The following is a 20,867-nucleotide window of genomic DNA, read 5'->3' as shown; positions in this document are numbered from 1 at the left end:
TTCTGCATTTCCATACAGACACCCTACGGCCATTGTATTTGTCCATCATATCTAAAAGAAAACATGATGTTGCTTCTAGACCTTTCTCTCTGATGGCCTAAATAGCCCACAGTACTGATCGAAAATGGGATGGATTGGCTCTTCCATATCTACCTGGAATTGATCTCTCGTCATTTTGAGTCACACCTCCTCCCATCCCCAGCCTGTTCTCCATCCAGCATCCGACGTCAGTCCACCTCAGGGTCAAAGTCGACCGGCTCCCATGCCACAGATACCTTGTACCTGGATGGCCTCTGCATTCTATTTCCCAGAATCCTCAGTTCACCCCCCCCCCCTTCCAACCTTGCTCCTGCCTGCTCCAGGACGTCTAGGAGACCTCTGGCTTTTCTGCCCAACCTCTGTGCCTTTAGTTCCATCCGCTGCCTCTTTTCAAACTCACACAAAGTCAAATGTGTTGCCATATGACACAGAAGAACTGTGGCCTGTAAATATTCAAGTGGGCAGAGGAGGAAGGGCAGTTGTTTAGAGATTACACTGAAAATCAGGACTTGCTCTAGAAACTAGTACAGGAATAACAGTGAAAACACACTTCTGCCAGGTGATGGTGGTGCACGCCTTTAATCTCAGCGCTCAGGAGACAGAGGCAGGTGAATCTCTGTGAGTTCTAGGCCAACCTGGTCTACAGAAAGAGTTCCAGCACAGCTAGGACTGTTACACAGAGAAACCCTGTCTTTTCCAAGTCACTGTAACTTGGGGAGCTCAAGTAGTGCGCTTTCCCTCTCTGATTCAAAGCAGCTTATTTGTGTTTCTCAGTAGAAAACACTTTTGAAAGTCACGAAAGTCATGAAATTTGCTCACCATTTTCCCCCAAAAGAACACACAGAAGAGTTCAATCCAGTTGGATCGATTCCCATGAATTCTACTGATTTTAAAACTCAGTAAATTTGGGAGGTTCCTCAACCCCTTCAAAAGAAGTTCCAGATGTGTCAGGAACAGTGTGAGAGAATTGTTTCTTGTTTTAATCTATTTATATTTTATGAGTATGGGTGTTTTTCTTACATGTATATGCACAATGTGTGTGTCTTGTGCCCACACAGGCCAGAAGAAGGTCCCTGGATCTCAAGTATAGACGGTTGTGAGATGCCACGTAGGTGTTGAGTTGTAACCTACTATGTGGATGCTGGGAATTGAACCCAACATCCTCTGTAAGAGTAGCCAGTGCTTGGCTTTGTGGGAGCCTAGGCAGTTTGGATGCTCAACTTGCTAGACCTGGATGGAGGTGGGGGTTCCTTGGACTTCCCAAAGGACAGGGAACCCTGATTGCTTTTCGGGCTGAGGAAGGGGGGGGACTTAACTGGGGAAGGGGGAGGAAAATGGGAGGCAGTGGCGGGGAAGAGACAGAAATCTTTAATAAATAAATAAATTAAAAATAAATAAATAAATAAATAAATAAATAAAAGAGTAGCCAGTGCTTTTAACCTCTGAGCCATCTCTCCGGCCCTGGGTAGATTGTTTCTAACCCTTCTTGTTTGGTTGAAAAACGAAGATAACTGAACATTCCTGATTAGAAACCAGTGACGGAACCCAGACTGCACGTTGTTCTGCTGTTCAAGGGCCTGTGTTTTCCAAGTACTCTGGGCTAAGCCTCTTTGCAATGTGCACAAAGAAATTGTTTCTGTAATTGCCAGGACACCAGTGTCTCCAGGCAAATGAAACACATTCATGTCCCTTTTCTCTGCCTAGTGAGCAGAAATAAAGGGTGCAATGGGACGATTTTTGCCAATCCTTGGGGCTACCATGGGAACCTGCGGTGGAATTCCCAGCAGTTCAGGGGCCAGCCTTGCCAAATCGAGAACATAAAGGTTTATAAGGCCTGACAAAGGAGATTTCCATCGCGTGTTAATAGGAGATAAAGAAAGACTGCTCAAAGAGATGTATGATGTGACCTGGGAGCAGTTTTCTGTTTCAGGCCCTAGGCTGGTCAGGACCCACATCCAGTGCTGGACTCTGTCTTTAGCAGTACTTCTCTTTCCAAAACACCCTCCTGGCTATTATGCAGGGAGTGGGACCAGGGGTTCTTCCTCTCCTGCTTGAGTTAGGAAAGCCCCAAGCCAGGGCTTATGCAACCAAGGCGGACATTTCTAAGATCCACTCCCTTAATCTCATTGAAATTCAGGAAGCTGTGTGCCTGCTCCTGGCTGCAGTGCAGTTTGGCTGAGCTTTTGTTCCACTTCTGAATAGTTCTTGCTGGAAGTCCATCACCCAGAGGCCAGCTCTCCCAACAACCGGACAGCAGCAGAGGTAAGCATGAAGACATTAAATTACAAAGTAAGTACATCCTTTGTAATCTCACGTTACCAGTTTGTGTTCCCCCTCTGGTTGGGACTCATAAAGTTGCTGGTGGAATTTGGAACATACTATATCTGAAGGCTCAGATGAATCCGGATGGGTTTGGGTGGTTTTACTCACTTTGAAAATTAAGTGCTTTTTCCTTTTTAAGTTCACGCCCCTAGTGTATGAGCATATTTCTTTGTGTAAGAAAGTGTTTACTTAAGCCGGATATGGTAGTGTTTACTTGTGCAGAAGTTTAAGGCCAGCCTGGGCCATAGAGTGTGATATTTTGTCTCAAAAGAGAATTTTTAGAGGAATTTCTTGGGAGTGACTTATTATGACTAGAGGTTTTTTTCCCTTGTCGAGACTGTCCATGATGGGTTCATTGCATAGGAGGGAATGTGGTCCAAGTCTGTCCATGAGTCTCAGCTTGGCTGAGTGTCACCCTCAGTAGTATGCCTGTTTCCAGTGCCATGACACGGGAGGGGCAGTTCAGGGAGGAGCTGGGTTATGACCGGATGCCCACACTGGAGAGAGGCCGGCAGGACACAGGACGGCAGGACACGGGCAGCTACGCGCCTGACTCAAAGCCGAAGGACCTGCAGCTGTCGAAGAGGTTGCCCCCATGCCTCAGCTACAAGACATGGGTATTCTCGGTGTTGATGGGGGTGAGTCGCTCAACACTGTTTCAGAGGACTTCCGGTGCTGGCCTTGTTCTGTAGAGTATGTGACCCCGTAGACTGGGAATCAATCTGCCTCTGGTGGGCCAGGCAGGAACAGTTCCCATGTGGGTGGGGGGCCCCTAGAGTGCCAACATATTATTTTTGTTTGTGTTCTATTAGTTACTTTTCTCAATATCTGCCGGGGCGGGAGTGTTATGTCCCTAAACCACACTTACCCTGAGCCCACAGGTCACCTGTCAGGTAGCTGGCATGTGAAGGTTGGAAGCCATCTTCAGGGTAGCTCTGTGGAGTGAATGACAAGAGCTGTGGCCAGGGCTGGGGTCAGGACTATAGAGCAGGAAGAGCTACAGCAGCCATAAGGACTTTGGGGACTATGGGGGACCACAGAGAGGGTTAAGTTGGGTATGGCTAGAGAGCAGATATAAGCTAGCCCAGGGTAGGGCAGTGCCATGTGGGGCCCCAGGATGCATGTACACAGTCTTGCAGATAACCCCGGGTGCTTAAAGTGTGCACAGTAGCTGAGGACCAAGCCACTGCATGCATCTCTCTATGACCCAGACATAGGCAAAATAAATATGGGAGGGTGTTGGTTAATATGGAAACAGTTAAGTTGCACTCACAGGGCTGGGTACTGCCTCCTCAGGTGTCTCATCATCAAACAGTTATAACCTGAATCTATGCCGCTGTTTTGCAGAGCTGCCTTCTTGTGACTTCCGGGTTTTCGCTCTACTTGGGGAATGTGTTCCCCTCTGAGATGGATTATTTGCGCTGCGCAGCAGGTTCTGTAAGCACACCCCTCAGCCACACCAGCACCCTAATTCTCCCGTTGTGGGTTTGAACCTCTGTGACCTGGGGTTTATAGGTTGCTGGTAACTATTTATGTGACTAGTTTTGTTTCTGGTAACTACTTGTGTGACTAGCTTCCTCTCTGGTAACTACTCGTGTAACTAGTTTCAGTAGTCTGACCCCTGTGTGGGAAACAGCACTTTTGAACCCGGTGTGCTGTGGTGTCTTCCCGCTCCTCTTGTCCTGGGTGCCATTATGGCCTCCGCTCTTGGTAGTTAGGAGACTGCATCCCTGCTCCCCCCAAATCCTGATGCCATGTTTCTAGAATCTCACCCATTGCCAAAAGATACTGTCCTCAAGGAGGGAAGGAGAGAGCCACTAACACCCCCAGACTCTGTGTCTCCTGCCTCCACAGTGTCTGGCCAGCTAAAGAACAGAGCACATTATCATCTGTGTGGTAGCTGGGCTCTGGGGACCTTCTCATGGTGTCTGTTAAGAGACTCCATGACCACAGAAACTCTTATAAAGGAAAACATTTAATTGGGATGACTCACAGTTTCAGAGGTTCAGCCCATTATCGTCATGGCAGGTGGTGTGCAGGCAGACATGGAGAAAGAGCTGAGAGTTCTACATCTTGGTCCACAGGCAACAGGAAGCGAACTGTCTCTACACTGAGTGTAGCTTGAGCATAGGAGACCTCAAAGCCCACCCTCACAATGACATACTTTCTCCAAAAAGACCACACCTACTCCAACAAAAACACACTTCCTGTTACTGACACTCCCTCTGAGGGCCATTTTCTTTTAAATGTCCACACACCCTAAGGTCCTTCGAGGTCTTGGATCCCTAGGTTCATTCCTTATGCCTTTCCCTATTGAGCTGGGGGCCAGCACAGGTCAAGGTTCCTGGGAGTCTTTTCTTCCCTAAACTCCCTGCTAGGATCCCCTACCCCTCTCACAGGACTGCTCCCATCAGTGGCCTGAGTTATCTTAAAAGACAAAGGACCACATGGGGCCCAGCAGTTAGGAGCATTTTCTGCTCTTGCAGAAGACCAGGGTTCACTTTCCATCACCTGTAATGGCTCATAACCATCTGTAACTTTAGTTCTAGGGGAGCCAATGCCCTTTGCTGATCTCTGTGAGCACCAGGCACACACGTGGTACATAAGAACACATGTAGGTAAAACACCCACACACATAATATACAATAAATAATTCTTTTTAAAAAAAGAAGAAAATAAAGACTGCAGACACCAGTTTCTCTTAGCGCCACACCCCAGCCATGTGCACATGCTATCGTTGGCCTCTTTGCTCCTTTGAAAGAACGTGAACCCCTTCCTGCTGCTTCCTCTCTGGCTATGTTTACTGTGTCCTCATCATGGGAGCAGGATCGCTGTGTTTCTGACCAACACTGATCCAGGGTGGCAATGATCCCTCAGTCTCAACGGTGGGAAACACTCATGCCTGCCTTGTTACACCCCTGGCAGCTGTCTTCCCAGAAGCTGGGGTTTGATCGTTGGGTTACCTAAGTAGGTCCTAAGCCTTACCTGGGGCCTTGACACAGGTTTCCTTTCCCTCCCATACCACCCACTATATGTGTTATGTAGACATTCCCATTGACCTCTGTCCCATGAGCCATATCCTTTTAGGTCCCATCTATTGTTCTAGGGGACTAGGGTCCCATTGCCCACATGATTGATGCCACAAGGCTTACCTGACCCAGATTGGTCCACCTCCAGCTCTCCTGACATTCTCACTAACCACCTCCCCTGGTTCATGATCTGGCTTTGGAGTCACAGCAGGGTCAGACATGGCCTGGATGACAGCCACTGAGATAACGGGATCCCTAAGTAAAAGGGGACACTTCTATTTTGGCCACATGGATACATTTCCCTTTTGGGTAATTGTTCAACAACACCAAGTTATAGTATGACTTCCACTAGATGCTTTTAAAATTAACTTTTGAAGTATAACATTTTAATAAATTCTTTGAGAATTTCATACACATGCATACAATGTATTTGAACTATATTATTCTTCCACTCCTTCCCCTGTTCTCTCAGATCTATCTCTGACCTCCCTACTCCCCTCAACTTCATTTCATTTTTCTTTTTAATAACCCACTGAGTCCAATTTGAGCTGAGTTAACCCACCAAGGGCCATGTCATTAAAAAAAAAAAAAGACCTGTCTTTCCCTTCTCCCACAGTCAGCAACTCCTCAGTTAGCGGTGGGGACTGGTGAGCCCCTTCCTCCTAAATACTGTTTTTAAATACAGTTACTTTGAAATATCAAGGGACTTTCAGAGTTGAGGGAGCTCCTTGTATCAAGTAGACTGACTCAGATCACTGTAGAGACTTAAACACTGTAACACATGATTATCTTAATTATACTCTGAGCTGGAGTTAAAACCCAAAATCTGTAGCACCATTGGCAAGAGCCCTAGCTAACACTGGGCTACACCCAGCCTGCCACGCACTATTTGAAGGTTGACACCATGACCAGGGCACAGGACTCAGGCGAACTCTTGGCTCACCCAGATTCTGGCTTCTTTTCAGTGCATCCCCTCCGCAATTGTGAGCTTCGCTGTGGGGAGGAGAAACGTCAGCGCGGTAAGCAGGCTTTGTACTTATTTTTTTTAAAAATTATTTAATTAATGCATATATGTGTGTCTTCATGAATTCATGTGTACTGTGTGTATCCAAGTACTTGTGGAGGCCAGAGGGTGTCAGATCCCCTGCAAGTGGAGTTCTAGGTGGTTGAAGGCACCTGAGGTGGGTGCTGGGAATCAAATCCAGGTCTGATTCCTCGGTAAGAATGGTAAGCATATCTCTGCAGCCCCGCACTGGACTTAAGCCGCTGGTGAAGCCTCTCCTGCAGACTTGGAGAGCCCACAGCGCCGAGCTGTGGAAAGCAGATGTCCTCTTGATTTCATTAGTATTTCTAATGAAGGAAATGCCTCCTGCTCTGTTTTCCAGATTCCCAACTTCCAGATCTTGTTTGTCTCCACGTTCGCCGTTACCACCACATGTCTGATCTGGTTTGGGTGTAAACTGATCCTGAATCCCTCAGCTATAAACGTGAGTCACTGGAAGGGAATTGGGTCACATGGATTTATGTTTTGACCCGAGTCATGTCTTCCCACTGATATCGAATGCTGCTCCCACTGAGCAGGGGCAAGCCCTGGTTAGAGAGTCACCGTAAGCCGCCTTTGCTGGCGGGTGTTGAGGAATTTTGCCTATGCTTCTGAAGGAAGGAATCATCTCTATTGAATTCTGAGTTTCTTCCATTGGACAAATCTATTGAAAAATGATATTTTAGGGTCAAATTCCCAACAGCAACAGGCTTGGGATGCAGCTCGGGGGCAGAGCATGTGCTTCTAGAATGTGCAGTGCTTCACATTTTAGTCCATTACCACACATGCTAGAAAAGACAGTAACTTACTAATGTATCTTATTCAATCTATGATACTCCTGTTTATGAGGCATTCTGCTATCTTTTGTACTACTGAGAAAAGTGGGAAAAGATTACATAAAATGTAATATTCTATGAGAAAAAAAATCTCACCAGAATTAAGGATGCTCTATCTATTCTTGTGAGAACATACAAGAGTTCAAGGACCACCCAGGCTGCTGTGTAGAGAAGAAACGCAGCCGACTGCATATGGCAAGTTGCTGGATATGAACAATAAATATAAAAATTTAATTGTGCCACAAAATTGAAAATATTCTCTAAACACAGATGCTTTATAGAATTAAATGTGTAGAACTGGTTATGCTAACTCTTCCTGTTATTCCCAGCACTTAGGAGATGGAAGGAGGAAAATCAGAGAAGTTTAGGGTCAACCTTGGCTATATAGTTTGAAAACAGTCTGGGCTATATGAGACCATGTTTCAAGAAACAAACAAAAAACAAAAACAAAACCCTAACCAACCAAACAAAACATATAAAGTTCCTGAGAATATGCCTAACAAGAAATTATAAACTATGGCAATTACCTTTTTATAATTATTTTATGTTTACCTGCATGTCTGTCTGTGCACTGCGTGTGTGCCTGGTGCCAATGAAGGCCAGGAGAGGGTGGATGCCAAGTACACACCCCAAACAAATGGAGGGTGAGCCCATGAGACAATGCAGGGCACAGTGAGAGGCCCCTCTCCAAAGTCTGCATAGGGCCTGGTTCAGGGGAGAACAAAGGAGAAGGATCCCTCGAGGACAGGTGGGGACATGTCCTCCCACAGCCAAAGTACTGGAGAAGGGTAAGCTGGGTGTGGGTTACAGGAACTATTGTAGCCGGTCAGACCAGAGTCACATCGTACTGGGGCGTCAGGCTATGATATGAGTTACAGCAAGTACTGAATCAAATTATCCGGATAGACCCCTTACCTCTTACCTGCCACATAGATGAAGACTTGAGCTGTGTGGGTGCAGCTAGAAGAGACTGCTCTCTCCCAAGCATGGGAGCACCCTTGACAGAGGATACCTTCAACACACTAGGATCCCCAAGAGAAATTGGTGCCCAAGGAGGAGGAAATCACAGAGCAAAGTAACTCGGCACATGCCGAGAGTCTCTCTGATGACAGCAGCAGGCCCTTCAGAGAACTATTTGGAACTTGTATGTATTTTCTTAAAATGAAGACATTGCACCATCCCAAGTGGAAGCCTTGGAGAAACACTGGTACACCATGGATAAGAAGCATGCATGAGGGGCTAGAGCTCTGGCAAGAGACCAGCAGTCCCAACCTCACCTGATGTTTACATCTGCAAGACTTCAGTCCCACCTGCGCTAGAGGTCAGACTCCATAAGTAACTAGGCCCTCCACAGCCCCAACCACCTTGAGACCTGATGGTTATTGAGCTACCTGGGGTAGGAGGAACCTGAGGAGCACAGTATTTGTCCCAGTCCTGCTCAGAAACTATGTCTCCTTCAAGGACATCCATGTGAATGGGACATTCAGGAGCATGCTCCATCTGTGTGGGTTGTGCCACACTGCAGGCCCTTCCTCAGATCCTCTGGGCTCTGCTAAGTGCTGGGAAACCTTTGGGGTCCCTACACAGCTATTACCTGTGGTAGGACTCAGCCGTTCATGCTCTCTACCCATTTCCTCATGGGTTGGTGTCATGGCTAATCTTGTCAACTTGAGCACATCTGGAACCAACCAGAACCCAAGCAGCTGGTGACAGCTGTGAAGGGTTTGCCTTGATTGTATCTTTTGAGGTAGGAAGACCTCTAAATCTGGGCCATACCTTTTGGTAGCAGCCCACATAAGAGACATGGAATAAAGCACTCTTGCTTTTGGCCTGCTTGTCCTCGCTGGTGCTGGTGAGTTCATGTGTCCCGTGACCGAGGCGTTCCTTTGCTCTTATATTAGAACCTACTTTCAGGGGATTCCAACACAGACTGGAGGCCGGCAGCTCTCTAGGATCCCAGCACCAGACTGAACTACTTCATATGACTTTTCCAAAAGACATGAGAAGAGTCATCTATTTACCCCAAATAGAAACAATTTTACAGACCCAAGAACCATGCCTTGACCCGAGTTACTCCATTTTTAATGCAGGTGCCAAGAAAGAATGACTCAATCTACATCTTGTTTATACAAATTAAGAAAAAACATTTGCCAAGATGTTTATGTTAAATGGTAAATGACACCTGGGATATATCGGTAACACCAGGCACGTGAGCTTTTCTCCTACTAGATGGAACCCCTCACTTTGACTATAAAAGAAGGTGCATCCCCAGACAGAAGTGTGGCAGGCACAGAGACTTAGAAACTTGTCATGAGTTCACCAAGACTCCCTCACTGCCCTCATCCCTATGTTTCAGACCTAGCATAATATCTTTTTGTTTTAATCACACCAGCCCACTTCAAACTGACCATTGACCCTTGAAACTGACCCACTTGCAAACCCTCCCCGACCTGCCTTTGACGTCCTTTGCCGGAGCAGCTTGTCCAGTCCCTTCTCACACCTGTGTCAACTCTGCCCCTGACTTCAGAACTTCAGCTTCTCCAACTTCTCCTATTGTCAAGTATGGTAATACACTCGGTTGCAGGTTTTTATCTCAGCTCAATGCTATTTGGTTCTCCTTGCCCCTGAAGATCTGGGGATGGGGATTAAGTTGCGCTTGTCTACCAGTACTCTCTAGCCTGGCCTCAGGGACGGCTGGACCTATTTTTTCTCTGGCTTTATCCTCACTGGTCTGGCAGGGCTGGGTCTACAAGGCAGGTGGTCTCAGTTGTAACCACTCTATATGGAGCTCCCTGGGGAAGCTGCAGTCCCTGAGGTAATCTACTCTAACCGTCACAGGCTTCTCTTGTCCGAGAACTCACTTTCGTGAATTATCTGTCACTGAAGTGAGTGTCCTGACTGTTCATTGTCAGGATCCCAAGGAAGCAGGCACGCGGAATTATTTTAAATACCATCCACATATAATTATTTCTGATATCATTATGTTACAACACAAATGCATAGTCCAAGTACGTTGATTCTTTGATATTTACCAAGGCTCCCCATGTGGAAAAACAGATTTCTCTTAGTGTTCCATGGTAGTTATAAAAGAATGAACGTTTTGTTTTATTTATGTAGAGAATTGCATTTGTTTTTTAAATGTTGACTTTATAACTGTCTAGATATGGTGAAGACAGTAGTTCAGGAGACACTTGGCATTGAAAAGAGAGTTACTGCTCACAGATTCCAGTGGAGGAAACACCCACACCATCAGAGCCACCAGGGGAGCAGCAGGGCAGTGTACAAGCAGAGGTAGTGACGGGGAAATAGGCAAGCATTTCCATTGTGGCCACCACAGAAAAGGACAGGTCAGACAGGAGAGACAGATGACCCTCCAGCTTGAATAGCTTCCAAAGGTGCTGGACTCTAGGCCATCCCTAGTTGCCTGGATCCTGCCCTGGGGTGACAGGCAGATAGATAGTAACCAAGTTAGGGGCCATACAGGATTGGAGGGTTGTGTACACTGTTTTTTTTTTTGCCTACTCTAGTGATTACCCATCCCTAGGAAGATCAAGGCTGTCCAGGGTCAGCATGACCACATGCCAAGCATCAGAACACAAAAAATAAAATGTGCTTAACTTAGCACATTTCTGGTTTTACGTGTGTGTGTGTGTGTGTGTGTGTGTGTGTGTGTGTGTGTGTTGCTTGTTTTTGGCGAGACAGGGTCTCACTATATAACTCTGGTTGACCCAGAACTTGATTTGTAGACCAGGCTGGCTGTGAACTCACAGAGTTCTGCCTGTCTCTGCCTCCTAAGCACTGGAATAAGGTGTGTACCATCACGCCCTGCTGGATAAGAGTTTGTATGTGTTTGTGCTTTGGATCAGTTTCTGAGAAAAGTAAGTTAAATTCTTTACCTGCAGTTATTGGTTTATCTATTACTCCCCTAAAGTCTGTCATTACTTTGTATATTCTGATGTTCTGTTAGTCAAATATTACTGTATAGTCTTTCCCTTACAAATTTGCTTTCAAAGCTACACATATAGTATACAACTATCATCCCACAACTTGGGAGGCTGAGAGAGGAGGACTGTGAATTCCAGACTAGCCTACTACATACAGAGTGAGTTCAAGTTCAACCTGGGCAACTTAGTGAGACTATTTTGAAAGAGGGGCTATGGTATAGTCAGTGGTAGAGTACTTATTTAACATGTAAGGGATCTCAAGTCCATCTATTGCATAGTGAGTGTGTCCATATCAGTTAAGTATTTATTATTTATGTAGGGCCAAGGCACAACTTCCAGTCCTTGTGATGCTAGGCTTGTGCTCTGCAAATGTGAACATTTATGTAACTGCTGACACAGTTGGCCTCAACGTGGTTCTGCCAGCCTTTGAGCCTTGTATTTGCAGTTTCTAGAAACTGCACATGGAGCTGAGCATACTATGAAAACTGTGCTCGTGTTTTCTGTGTGCTTAGAAGAGCGTGGGAGCTTAGAGTAGGGTGGGAAATACAGTTTAAGGGCTTTGACATGAGGCAGTTATGCTCCAAAAGGGATAAAATGTAGTTTATCATGAGCAAGATAGAAGTAACCAAGGCCCAGGAACACAAACTCAGGCTACCTTGAATGACGTTCTACTGTGGAAGAGGGTATATGAACCATTATAGACCCACAGTAAATGGAAGTCCTAAGGCAGTGCATTTACCAGGAAGGCAAGCGGTGGGCAGTGGGGAGCCACTTTTGTACCTTGCAGATGTTATGACATGTTTAGCTTGATGGTAATGGAAGCTAGAGGTCTTTTACATATACATTCCAAATGTTTTCCCTAGGAGTCACAAAGATGTTAGGCCAGATACAGATACTGATTGTGAGGGGCTGTTCAGGGACTAAAGACAGGCCCAAATGATTGGGCTCTTTATCTGCCATATTTCAGTTCTCCACAACTACGAGGTTCTAGTTATTCAATCAGTATGGGAGATTTCAGCCCAGGTGAGACTTCTATAGAGAACTTTGGCTTCCAGGCCCGGTGGCCTATGTCATGTCTTTGCATAGCCATTCACTAAGAGTAGTTTTAAAAACAAGAACCTGGGGCCAGTGATGTGGCTTAGCAGATACAGATGTTTGCTGTCAAGCCTGACTACCTGAGTTCAATCCCCAGGACCTACAGGTAGAAGAAAATGACTGACTCCTGCAAGTTGTCCTCTCCTCCACATGCATGCTGTGACTGATGCCCCCACCCCCAGTGAATAGGTGTAATTAAGAAATTTAAATATCAAGAAGTTTAACAGTGGGGAGAGAGAGAGAGAGAGAGAGAGAGAGAGAGAGAGAGATTGAAAGAGAAAAAAAATCAAACTAAAAACAAGACCCACACAAAAGAGAGGCAGTTTGTCGCCCATGGCTTACTCAGGCCTATGAGAAGGAAAGGAGAGCGGGGTTAGCCAGAAGAAGGAGGATGGTAGCTTTCTGGGGGAAGGACTAGTATGGCTGAGGCACATTTCCCTTTGCAGATCAATTTCAACCTCATCCTGCTCTTGCTGTTGGAGCTCCTCATGGCAGCCACAGTGATCATCTCAGCCCGGTCCAGTGAGGAGTCCTGCAAGAAGAAGAAGGTGGGTCTCCCACAGCTACCTCCTTATGTCCCTGAGCTGGGCCTGGCTGTGGGAGGCCACGAGTGCAAGGGCACAGGTATGGGTTGGGGAGCTGCTGGCTGAGCCTGGGGGCGATGGTACAGCCCCACTGCCTTCCCAGTGTCCTTCCCCTCCGGTACTGTCTTCAGGACTGTTACTGGGAGACCAGTTCTGCAAGAATGTTGGTAAGCTGCAATTGCAGTGACTGGACACATCCGCATGCAAGTGGAAATGTCTGTACTTGCATTGTTCCTCCGGACTGAAGGGCACAGACCCTGAGGCTTTTAGAAGTATAACTGTGCCCATGCAGCCAGCACCCTTCTCCAGCATTCTATGGCTCCACAAGGCTTTCCTTCTTCCTAGGGTTCCATCTCAGATGGCGCCAACATTCTGGATGAAGTGGCTTTTCCTGCTCGGGTCCTAAAATCCTACTCTGTAAGAAAAACCCCTTCCTCTTCTTTCTTATGTTGACCTAGGGCTTGGCTATGTAGCCTAGTTTGCTCTGAGCTACCGACCCTCCTGACTCAGCCTTCCGTGTGGTAGATACCGCATGGGCACCTCTGTCACTACGCGGGGCTCCTAATGGGGCAACTCCATGTTCATCCCCCTCAGGCTGAGTTCTGCCCATGAGCCTCGCTATGGCTCAGGTTGTAGCTCCCACCATCATCCACCTCCTTGGCCTTGTCTAGTGGTCTCTCCATGGTCAATGTGAAGAGGCCAAAGAAGGGCACCTACTGAGCCCATGGCCTCTTCCGGGGAGGTCTGTATCTATACTCTGCATTCAGAGACTTCCAGAATGTCTCTTATCTCACCACAGGGGCAGACCATTGGCGTGGTGGCCTAGCAAGGTAACTGTGTCATTTCCCCCCCCCCCCAGGTGGTAGAAGTAATTGCTGGTGTCTCCGCTGTCCTTGGTGGGGTGATCGCTCTAAATGTAGATGAAGCTGTCTCGGGCCCACATCTCTCAGTGACATTCTTTTGGATTTTAGTGGCTGTGAGTACTTCCTGGATGGTCACCTTGTCTATGTATATAGCTAACTAGACATGGTTATTGCCAGTTTTGAGCTTCCCTCCTTACACCCTACATGGCTGGATTTTTTAGCACTGTGTTGGTAAACTTCACACAGGAGAGCACACAGGAGAGTCTCCCTCCCCCAAAGAATCTGGGAACCAAGGATTAAATGTATTTCCATAAAAATTATCTTAACTGCTGCCATTATATTACTTTCATATTTTTCTAAGAAATCCAATTATATTAAATGCTACTATGGTAAACATTTAGCACAGGTCTAGCATATGGGAATGTGTGACACTCGGCCACTCCTTTAAACACAATCCTTTTGCCATTTTAAAACATTCCAAGTCTACCTGTGTGATTTATTGTCAAGAGTCTTAACAATCTGTTGGGTTCAGATGCAGCCAAAGTTCGCTTGAGCTCATGATGCGCCCCAGAACAGTCAGCCTAAAGCGACTCCTCCACATTCAGTATTTCTGCACATCTCAGATGGATGCTGAAACCATACCCATTGTGGCTTGTGTTTCCAGATGTCCTTTTACACCATGCCATTGTAACTTGTCATTGGCTCCTGGGATGAGAGGTGGGGCTGAAGCCTATCCTTGGCATTCACATGGCTGAATGCAAGAGCCTTACCCCTGCTTGTTGGCCTGCTTGTTCTGTTGCTTCCTGATTGGTAGCTTTGTATCCTGCTCCTGCTGTAGCCAAAGGGCACTTTTGGAAAGGCCACGCACGTGCAGCCACCTCAGCCTCGCCAATTCCTCTGCCATCTCCACTCACCTTTTCTCTAAGGCCTTGACAAGTGCAGACCCCTTCTTGGTTTATCTAGGCTCAGGTATCCTGGGGCCAGTGCTGTTATCCTGGGGCACATATATTTCCTTTACAGTTGCTTGTATGGATAAGAAGCTTTGAGCTGGAAGACAGTTCCAGGAGCCCCTCAGGCTGTTTAGGGTCCTTGGAACTCCTGGGGCCATGGCCCAGACAGATGGCCAAAGGGCATCCATCTCTAAGATGTTCTCTTCTTTCCCCAGTGTTTTCCAAGTGCCATTGCCAGCCACGTGACAGCAGAGTGTCCCAGCAAATGTCTGGTAGGTGAGGCCCAGCCCTTCTATGGTGGCATGGGTCACACTCTGGGTGTGGCTGAACAGGAGTTGAGAAGGAGAGGCTCTCAGGGGCCAGTGGGAGGGCCAGGACAGGCATCACTGCCCTGGAGAGGATCCACAACTGTCCTGGGGCTCCAGGGGCCAAGCTACCCTATCTCTGAAAACAAGACATAAGCACTTCATGTTTGGAAGCCAGAAAGTCCTGTTGCTAAGGAAGGATGAAGGAAGAGACCACTCTAGCTTTGTCCCACCTCCTGTGGGAGCCGGTTAGATGTTAGCAACCACTGGTCTTTGGGCCTAACTGTTCTGAGAACGAGTATCCGTGCTGGGTTGTGTGGCCCCAATACACGGGGGAGTTTAGAACAGGTCTTAGAAGAGTGGGAGAAATGGATAGCACACAAGAGCTGAATTTTCGTCAGATTAGATGGTCTCATGTGAAATTCAAAACCTCACATGTCATACACAGCACTGAGGGAATGAATGAGTAGAGTTTGTCCGGGGCCATACAGTGGTCCAGCCTCACAAATTCCCAGACAGGTAAGCACTGGCGACACCTGCTGCCCAACCTCGTCTGTTGTGTCTGCCAGGTGGAGGTGCTGATTGCCATCAGCAGCCTGACATCCCCACTGCTGTTCACTGCCTCCGGATATCTGTCCTTCAGCGTGATGAGAATCGTTGAGATTTTTAAAGATTACCCACCAGCCATCAAAGTATGTATCCATTCTGTTTTGAAACTCTTTGTTAACAAAGTCTGGGGAGGTGGCTCTGGGGCATCCACTATTTTCCTGAGAGTGGCCAGGACAAATGGACATTCGCCTGAAGAAAGTGGCCTTGCCCAGTTTGCTCTGGGTGGGGTGGGTTGTGTGTGGATGGGGTAGGATCTGATTTGCTTTCTCCATGTTGGTTCTATCCCCATGGGCTCAGAATCTGCTTCTGTGTGCTCTCCCTGCTTCAGGTCCCTTCTGAGCCCTTTCACTGAACAGAGCTGGAAAGAATTGTATGTTTACAGATAGGCTTTTGTATTGTTTCCAATTCAAGTTGAACATTCTCTGTTTATCTTCCTGAAGTTCTTTTCATTTCATTTTATTTTTTAAAAGAAAACAAACCATCTTTTTTCATTTTACATACCAATCCCAGTTCCCACTTCCTCCCTTCCTCCCACTACTTCCTGAAGTTCTTTTACTTGATGTTCCATAGACCAGGCTGACCTCCTCAGACTCACAGAGATCCTCCAGCCTCTGCCTCCCGAGAGCCAGGATTAAAGGCATGCACCACCACAACCTCCACTGGGGGTCATTTTTTTAAAACCCAATAATTTACCCTAGTGTTTGGTAAACACCCAGAGGAATCAGGACTCTTCTATACCCTTTCATTAATCTGTTCAAATGTTGCTCCACTGACCTGACAAGTCCCTGGTGATGGGAACTGGGTTACTTCCCCCACCTGCTGTGATGAATAGCTCCTGGTGACCAGCCTTTATGCACATTTCGTATGACTCTGAGGATGAGCACCTGGGAGAGGGACTATACAGACAACAGATGATTCTGGACTCCTAAGTCCTCACTAGACGACTTTCTAGCACGAGTTTTGCAGACCACAGCAAAGCCATGGACAACAAATCTGATCTTAAGATGCTTCTCTTGTTGAAGCCACGTTTGTATAACACCCCTTGTTTCCATCAATCCTTTCACACACTTTCTCACAGGCTATGCTCCTGCCTTCAAGGCCCTCTCTTTATATCCCAGCACCTGCTCCCACCTGTCGCTATGTACTGGGACTGCCCTGTGCTAACGGGAGAGGCTGTAAACCTGCCTCTTTCTCCTCCAGACAGGAGAGCTCCTCTCTGTGCGACACACATAGCTTTTGCTCTTATGCATGAATTTATATTTTAATTTTTGAGACAGGGTCTTGTTGTATAGTCCAGTCCATCCTTGAATTTGAGAGCCTCCTGCCTGGGCCTCCTGAGTGCTGGGATCCTGGGCTCACGGTATCATGTCTGTCAGCACTATGTCCTTTCTGTGTTAACATTTAGTGGCTCTGTGTCTTTGTGGATCGGTGGAAGGCATCCATCTGGTTGCTTTGTGGATATTTCTGAAGCACTCCTTGCTATGTGAAGTGCATTTTATTGCCTCTGGTCCCTGGGCTCCCAGGACAAGGACTCTTGCCCTGTCTTCTTGTTCTCCCTTATTGCCTCCCCCGCACCAGCAGCTGGTGTTCAGGTCTCTTTGCTGGTAGGTCTGGGCCCTTGACTTTCCTTCAGCCAAAGGCCCTTCAGAACCAATTGTACCAATCTCAGGATTGTGTTTCCTGCAGATATATAGTGGAAAATTTTGATTTCTCCTGCTCTTTGCACACCCTCAGCACGAGCCTCGAGAGCCTCACATGAGGCTCTTTAGCCTCCCTATGGTTGTTGGATCCGAGGGGTGGAAGAAACACAACCTGGGTCCTTTTTATGCTTACTTGTTAACTGCAAGCTAGCAGAATTGGTTGAACTGGAATGTTCTGATTCAGATTACTGAAACAAGAAAGCGTGTTTGGGCTTCTAGGGCTCGGTGGCCAAGGGGGGAGTGTTCTGACTCCATGGAAGCCTTAGACAAGGTGGAGAATGTGCAGGGTCTGCTTGTGGATCTGCTCACGTCCCGGTCTTTCATCCTAGTCCTACGATGTGCTCCTCCTGCTGTTGCTGCTAGTGCTGCTGCTCCAGGGGGGCCTCAACACTGGCACAGCCATCCAGTGTGTGAGCTTCAAGGTCAGCGCCCGGCTACAGGCTGCATCCTGGGACACCCAGACCTGTCCCCAGGAGCGCCCAGCAGGGGAGGTGAGTGGCCTGCCTCCCAGGATGTCTATCCTGGGTCCTCAGAGGGACCCTCCACTGATGTCCTTCAATATTTGTTGTGGCATTTTGTGTTTTTTCTTATTTGCAGTTTTAAACACCTAAGAGAAATCTTGGAGAAATAAAGTTCAAACTAGGTTATTTTTTAAATGACTAAATGAGCATCAATCCATTCATGAAAAAATACCATGGCCATAGTGCTTTAAGTTCTGCTCTCACAGACACGGAAAAAGCCTTCCAAAGACTTCCCCAGAGGGTGCCAGGCTCCATGCTGTGCACAGGAGGGCTACCCCTGCCTGGCATGTGGGGCTCCCTACACCTGGACATTCCTATTCTGTGGCCAGTGGGCTGGGAGTGGTCAGCCCACAGTTACCTGGACAATACTCTCCCCGCCCCCACCCCCACCTAAGTTCTGATGCTCCCACAACTGAGGGTGGGTCTGCTAATGTCTCCCTAAGCCATCTGACCCTGCAGTGTCTTCCTGGACAAACTTGCCCACTGCCATCACGGAAGTGACCACAAAGTACCTAGCTGTTCTGTGCCCAAGGAGATGTCCAGGCAGGTCCTGCCTGGAAGGTCTTTCTTTGTCTTGGGCCAAATGAAGTCCACATTGGTCTGTGTCCTGACCAGCAGGCCACAGAGCCAGATGAATAAATTGTTCTTGCCAGGTTCTAGAACTGTCCATCTACGGAGGTCTGAATAAGTGTGCAAGCTAGAGTTACTCTATCTCATGCTGGAGGTGTGTCTCTGCCTCAGTTGTCCACTTCTTTTGCTGCCAGGTACACCTCCATTTTAAAGCCTACCCCACTGGACACCTACAGAACTGTGGGAGGGTGTGTGGGCATTTCTGAGATGCGTCGTCCCTATTCTAGCGCCCTCTCCCCTCAGATTGCACATGCAAAGAAGCCTGCATACAAGAACACAAGACGCTGCCTAGGCCCAGCTGAATCTGCCTTCCGTCCAGGTCTGGCCCTGATGAGGTAACACTGTCCTTGTGTCTCATCACAGGTGGCCAGAAGCCCCCTGAAGGAGTTTGACAAAGAGAAAGCCTGGAGAGCTGTGGTGGTACAAATGGCCCAGTGACTACAGGACGAGAAGACCGAGTCTCGGCGTCTGTCTGGCCTCCGGCATGGTCAACTGCACAGACTCTGTCCTGCAACCGCTGCTTTCTAACACACGCTTTCGCTCCTGTGCAGCAGCCAGGCTGCAAGGCGGTTCTCACTTCCTGTAGTAGTTTAACTTTGGAGCAGGCAAGCGTTGAAGGTTGCGCCCTGTCGAGTGGGTCATTCTGTGCTTCTCAGATGACCCTGCTGGCCTGGGTAAACCTTGTTTTCCAGCCCTCTTCACTTCCTGATTTGATCCTCACTCACTCATGGGAGCTGATGTTTTGGCCTTAGGGCACTTCCATGCCTCGGCATGCTTGCCATAGTGTGGGGATAGTTTGATTGTGAGAATTGCATTGGCTTTGATTAAAATCATGGCCAAGAGATGATGTGTATGCCACCTCCCGAAACGCCAGAGGACACCTGGATTCTCTCAGCTGGCAAGAGCACCAGGGAATCCACAGTAGGTTGGGTGGGTGCCTTGTGAAACCGGGAACCATTTCAGGAATGTCTTCACTGAATCGGTTTGGTTCCTCCTCCGGGAGGTGAGCCGCAGTGTTCCTTTCCTGAGCTGGGGTGTATCAATGGGTTCTAAGGAAGCTATTGAAAAGACCAGAGGTGCATTTTGTGCCCCCGAAGAGCTGCCAGGGTCAGAGAGGTAATAAGAAGCCTCCTAGGCTTCTCACTTCTAAATGCCCTGACTCTGACTTCCAGGACTCATGAAAAGTGCAATAGGTTGTTTTTAGTCCAACGGAAATGCAAGTGAGGCACCTGTAGGGTGGAAAGTACCCAGTAAAGCAGCTCCATCTCCAGCCTCGGGAGTCCCCGTTCTATCTTCATCCTCTGCGGCCCCAGAGGGCTGGACCCTGCACCAATAAGTACCATGAGAGGTCATTCTTGCCTGCATATGTGCAGAGCTCTGTAGGCTTTGGACCTACTGCAGCTCTGCCGCACGATATTGGGTGGCAAGGGAGCCATGGGCAAGCTGGGATGGCAAGCCATCTGCTAGGAGATGAGAGAGACTCGAATGTTCAGGACCAGAATGAGGCAGCAGGGGATTGCTGAGGACTTGCACTTTCTCATTTTAGAGAGCTTAAAAAAACCAACTCATATAAATGGGGCCTAAAAATTGTCTCTTGTATACTTTTGTTTGGTAGAGTTTAATATGCTTGGATGCTTGGGCAATAAATGCTAACATGCAAATGTGTTCATAGCCTGTTATAAATGCTTCTGAAAAGAAACAAACCCAAAACAAAAACAAAACAAAACAAAACAAACAAACAAACAAACAAACCAGGGGTGAGAAATAGGACCCTAGAGTGGAATGCCCATTTTTATTGTATTCTTTGATTTGTATGATAAAAGCTGGGCCACCAGTCAGGGAGAAGCCTCCTCTACCTGGGAAATAAAGATGCCTTTGATCCAGTGCTTCTCAACCTTCCTAATGCTACCTAATGTCTCCCCGCCCATAAAATTATTTCACTGCTACCTCATAACCGCAATCTTGCCACTGTGATGACTCCTAATGTAAATATCTGATATACAGAATATGTGATATGTGACCCCTGCAAGGGGGTCATGACCCACAGGTTGAGAACCACTGCTTTAAGCCAAACAAAAACGATTTGAAGTTTGGGCTTTAAAATAATGATGACTCTGTGGATGGGTGGGCCTTCCTCACCACTGCCCAAAGTGCCACATAGGAAGGCAGCCTGGAGCACCAAGGACACAGCATAGGTACCCCACTAATGAACCAAGGTACCAACGCCCCTCTATATTCCTCTGGGCACAGAGGACTTCTTTGGCCACCCTGATCTCAAGGAGACAAACGGACTGGGGAAACACGCGCCTGGAAGGACCGTGGGACTCTAGTCTCCACCTCGGGCATCTTATGGACAGTAAGGGAGCCAGGAGGGAGGAAGTCCAGGGTGGGGCAGGGT

General features: G+C 47.6%; 1 protein-coding gene across 5 annotated transcripts; it reads left to right on the top strand.

Annotated features, from left to right (window-relative positions):
* Positions 1-1,791: 1,791 nt before the first annotated feature.
* Mlc1 (modulator of VRAC current 1) lies at positions 1,792-20,134 on the top strand. Of its 5 annotated transcripts, XM_075960282.1 has the most exons (13): positions 1,792-1,934; positions 2,177-2,301; positions 2,801-2,999; positions 3,709-3,798; positions 6,356-6,409; positions 6,776-6,877; positions 12,754-12,855; positions 13,237-13,308; positions 13,751-13,867; positions 14,920-14,976; positions 15,579-15,701; positions 17,648-17,809; positions 18,833-20,134. In XM_075960282.1, the coding sequence occupies exons 3-13, from the start codon at positions 2,805-2,807 to the stop codon at positions 18,905-18,907; spliced, it is 1,149 nt and encodes a 382-aa protein (XP_075816397.1). In that variant the 5' UTR covers positions 1,792-1,934; positions 2,177-2,301; positions 2,801-2,804; the 3' UTR covers positions 18,908-20,134. The 5 variants fall into 5 exon arrangements, with proteins under 5 accessions (XP_075816397.1, XP_075816398.1, XP_075816396.1 ...); XM_075960283.1 differs by lacking the exon at positions 1,792-1,934 and having other exon boundaries at positions 2,051-2,301; XM_075960281.1 differs by lacking the exon at positions 1,792-1,934 and having other exon boundaries at positions 2,051-2,301; positions 2,786-2,999.
* Positions 20,135-20,867: the final 733 nt, after the last annotated feature.

This window comes from Microtus pennsylvanicus, chromosome 2 (genome assembly GCF_037038515.1).
Source record: "Microtus pennsylvanicus isolate mMicPen1 chromosome 2, mMicPen1.hap1, whole genome shotgun sequence".
In the NCBI taxonomy this organism is placed as follows: Eukaryota; Metazoa; Chordata; class Mammalia; order Rodentia; family Cricetidae; genus Microtus; species Microtus pennsylvanicus.
The sequence above is the reverse complement of the archived record's forward strand: the minus strand, read 5'-3'. Positions and strand labels throughout refer to the sequence as shown.

What these genes read in the sequence shown, in the direction of transcription:
- Mlc1 (XM_075960281.1), top strand. Translation starts at nt 2,787, where the DNA reads ATGCCTGTTTCCAGTGCCATGACACGGGAGGGGCAGTTCAGGGAGGAG. An exon ending in TATTCTCGGTGTTGATGGGG is followed by an intron (nt 3,000 to 3,708) that starts GTGAGTCGCTCA and finishes GCTGTTTTGCAG; the next exon opens with AGCTGCCTTCTTGTGACTTC. An exon ending in AGGAGCGCCCAGCAGGGGAG is followed by an intron (nt 17,810 to 18,832) that starts GTGAGTGGCCTG and finishes GTCTCATCACAG; the next exon opens with GTGGCCAGAAGCCCCCTGAA.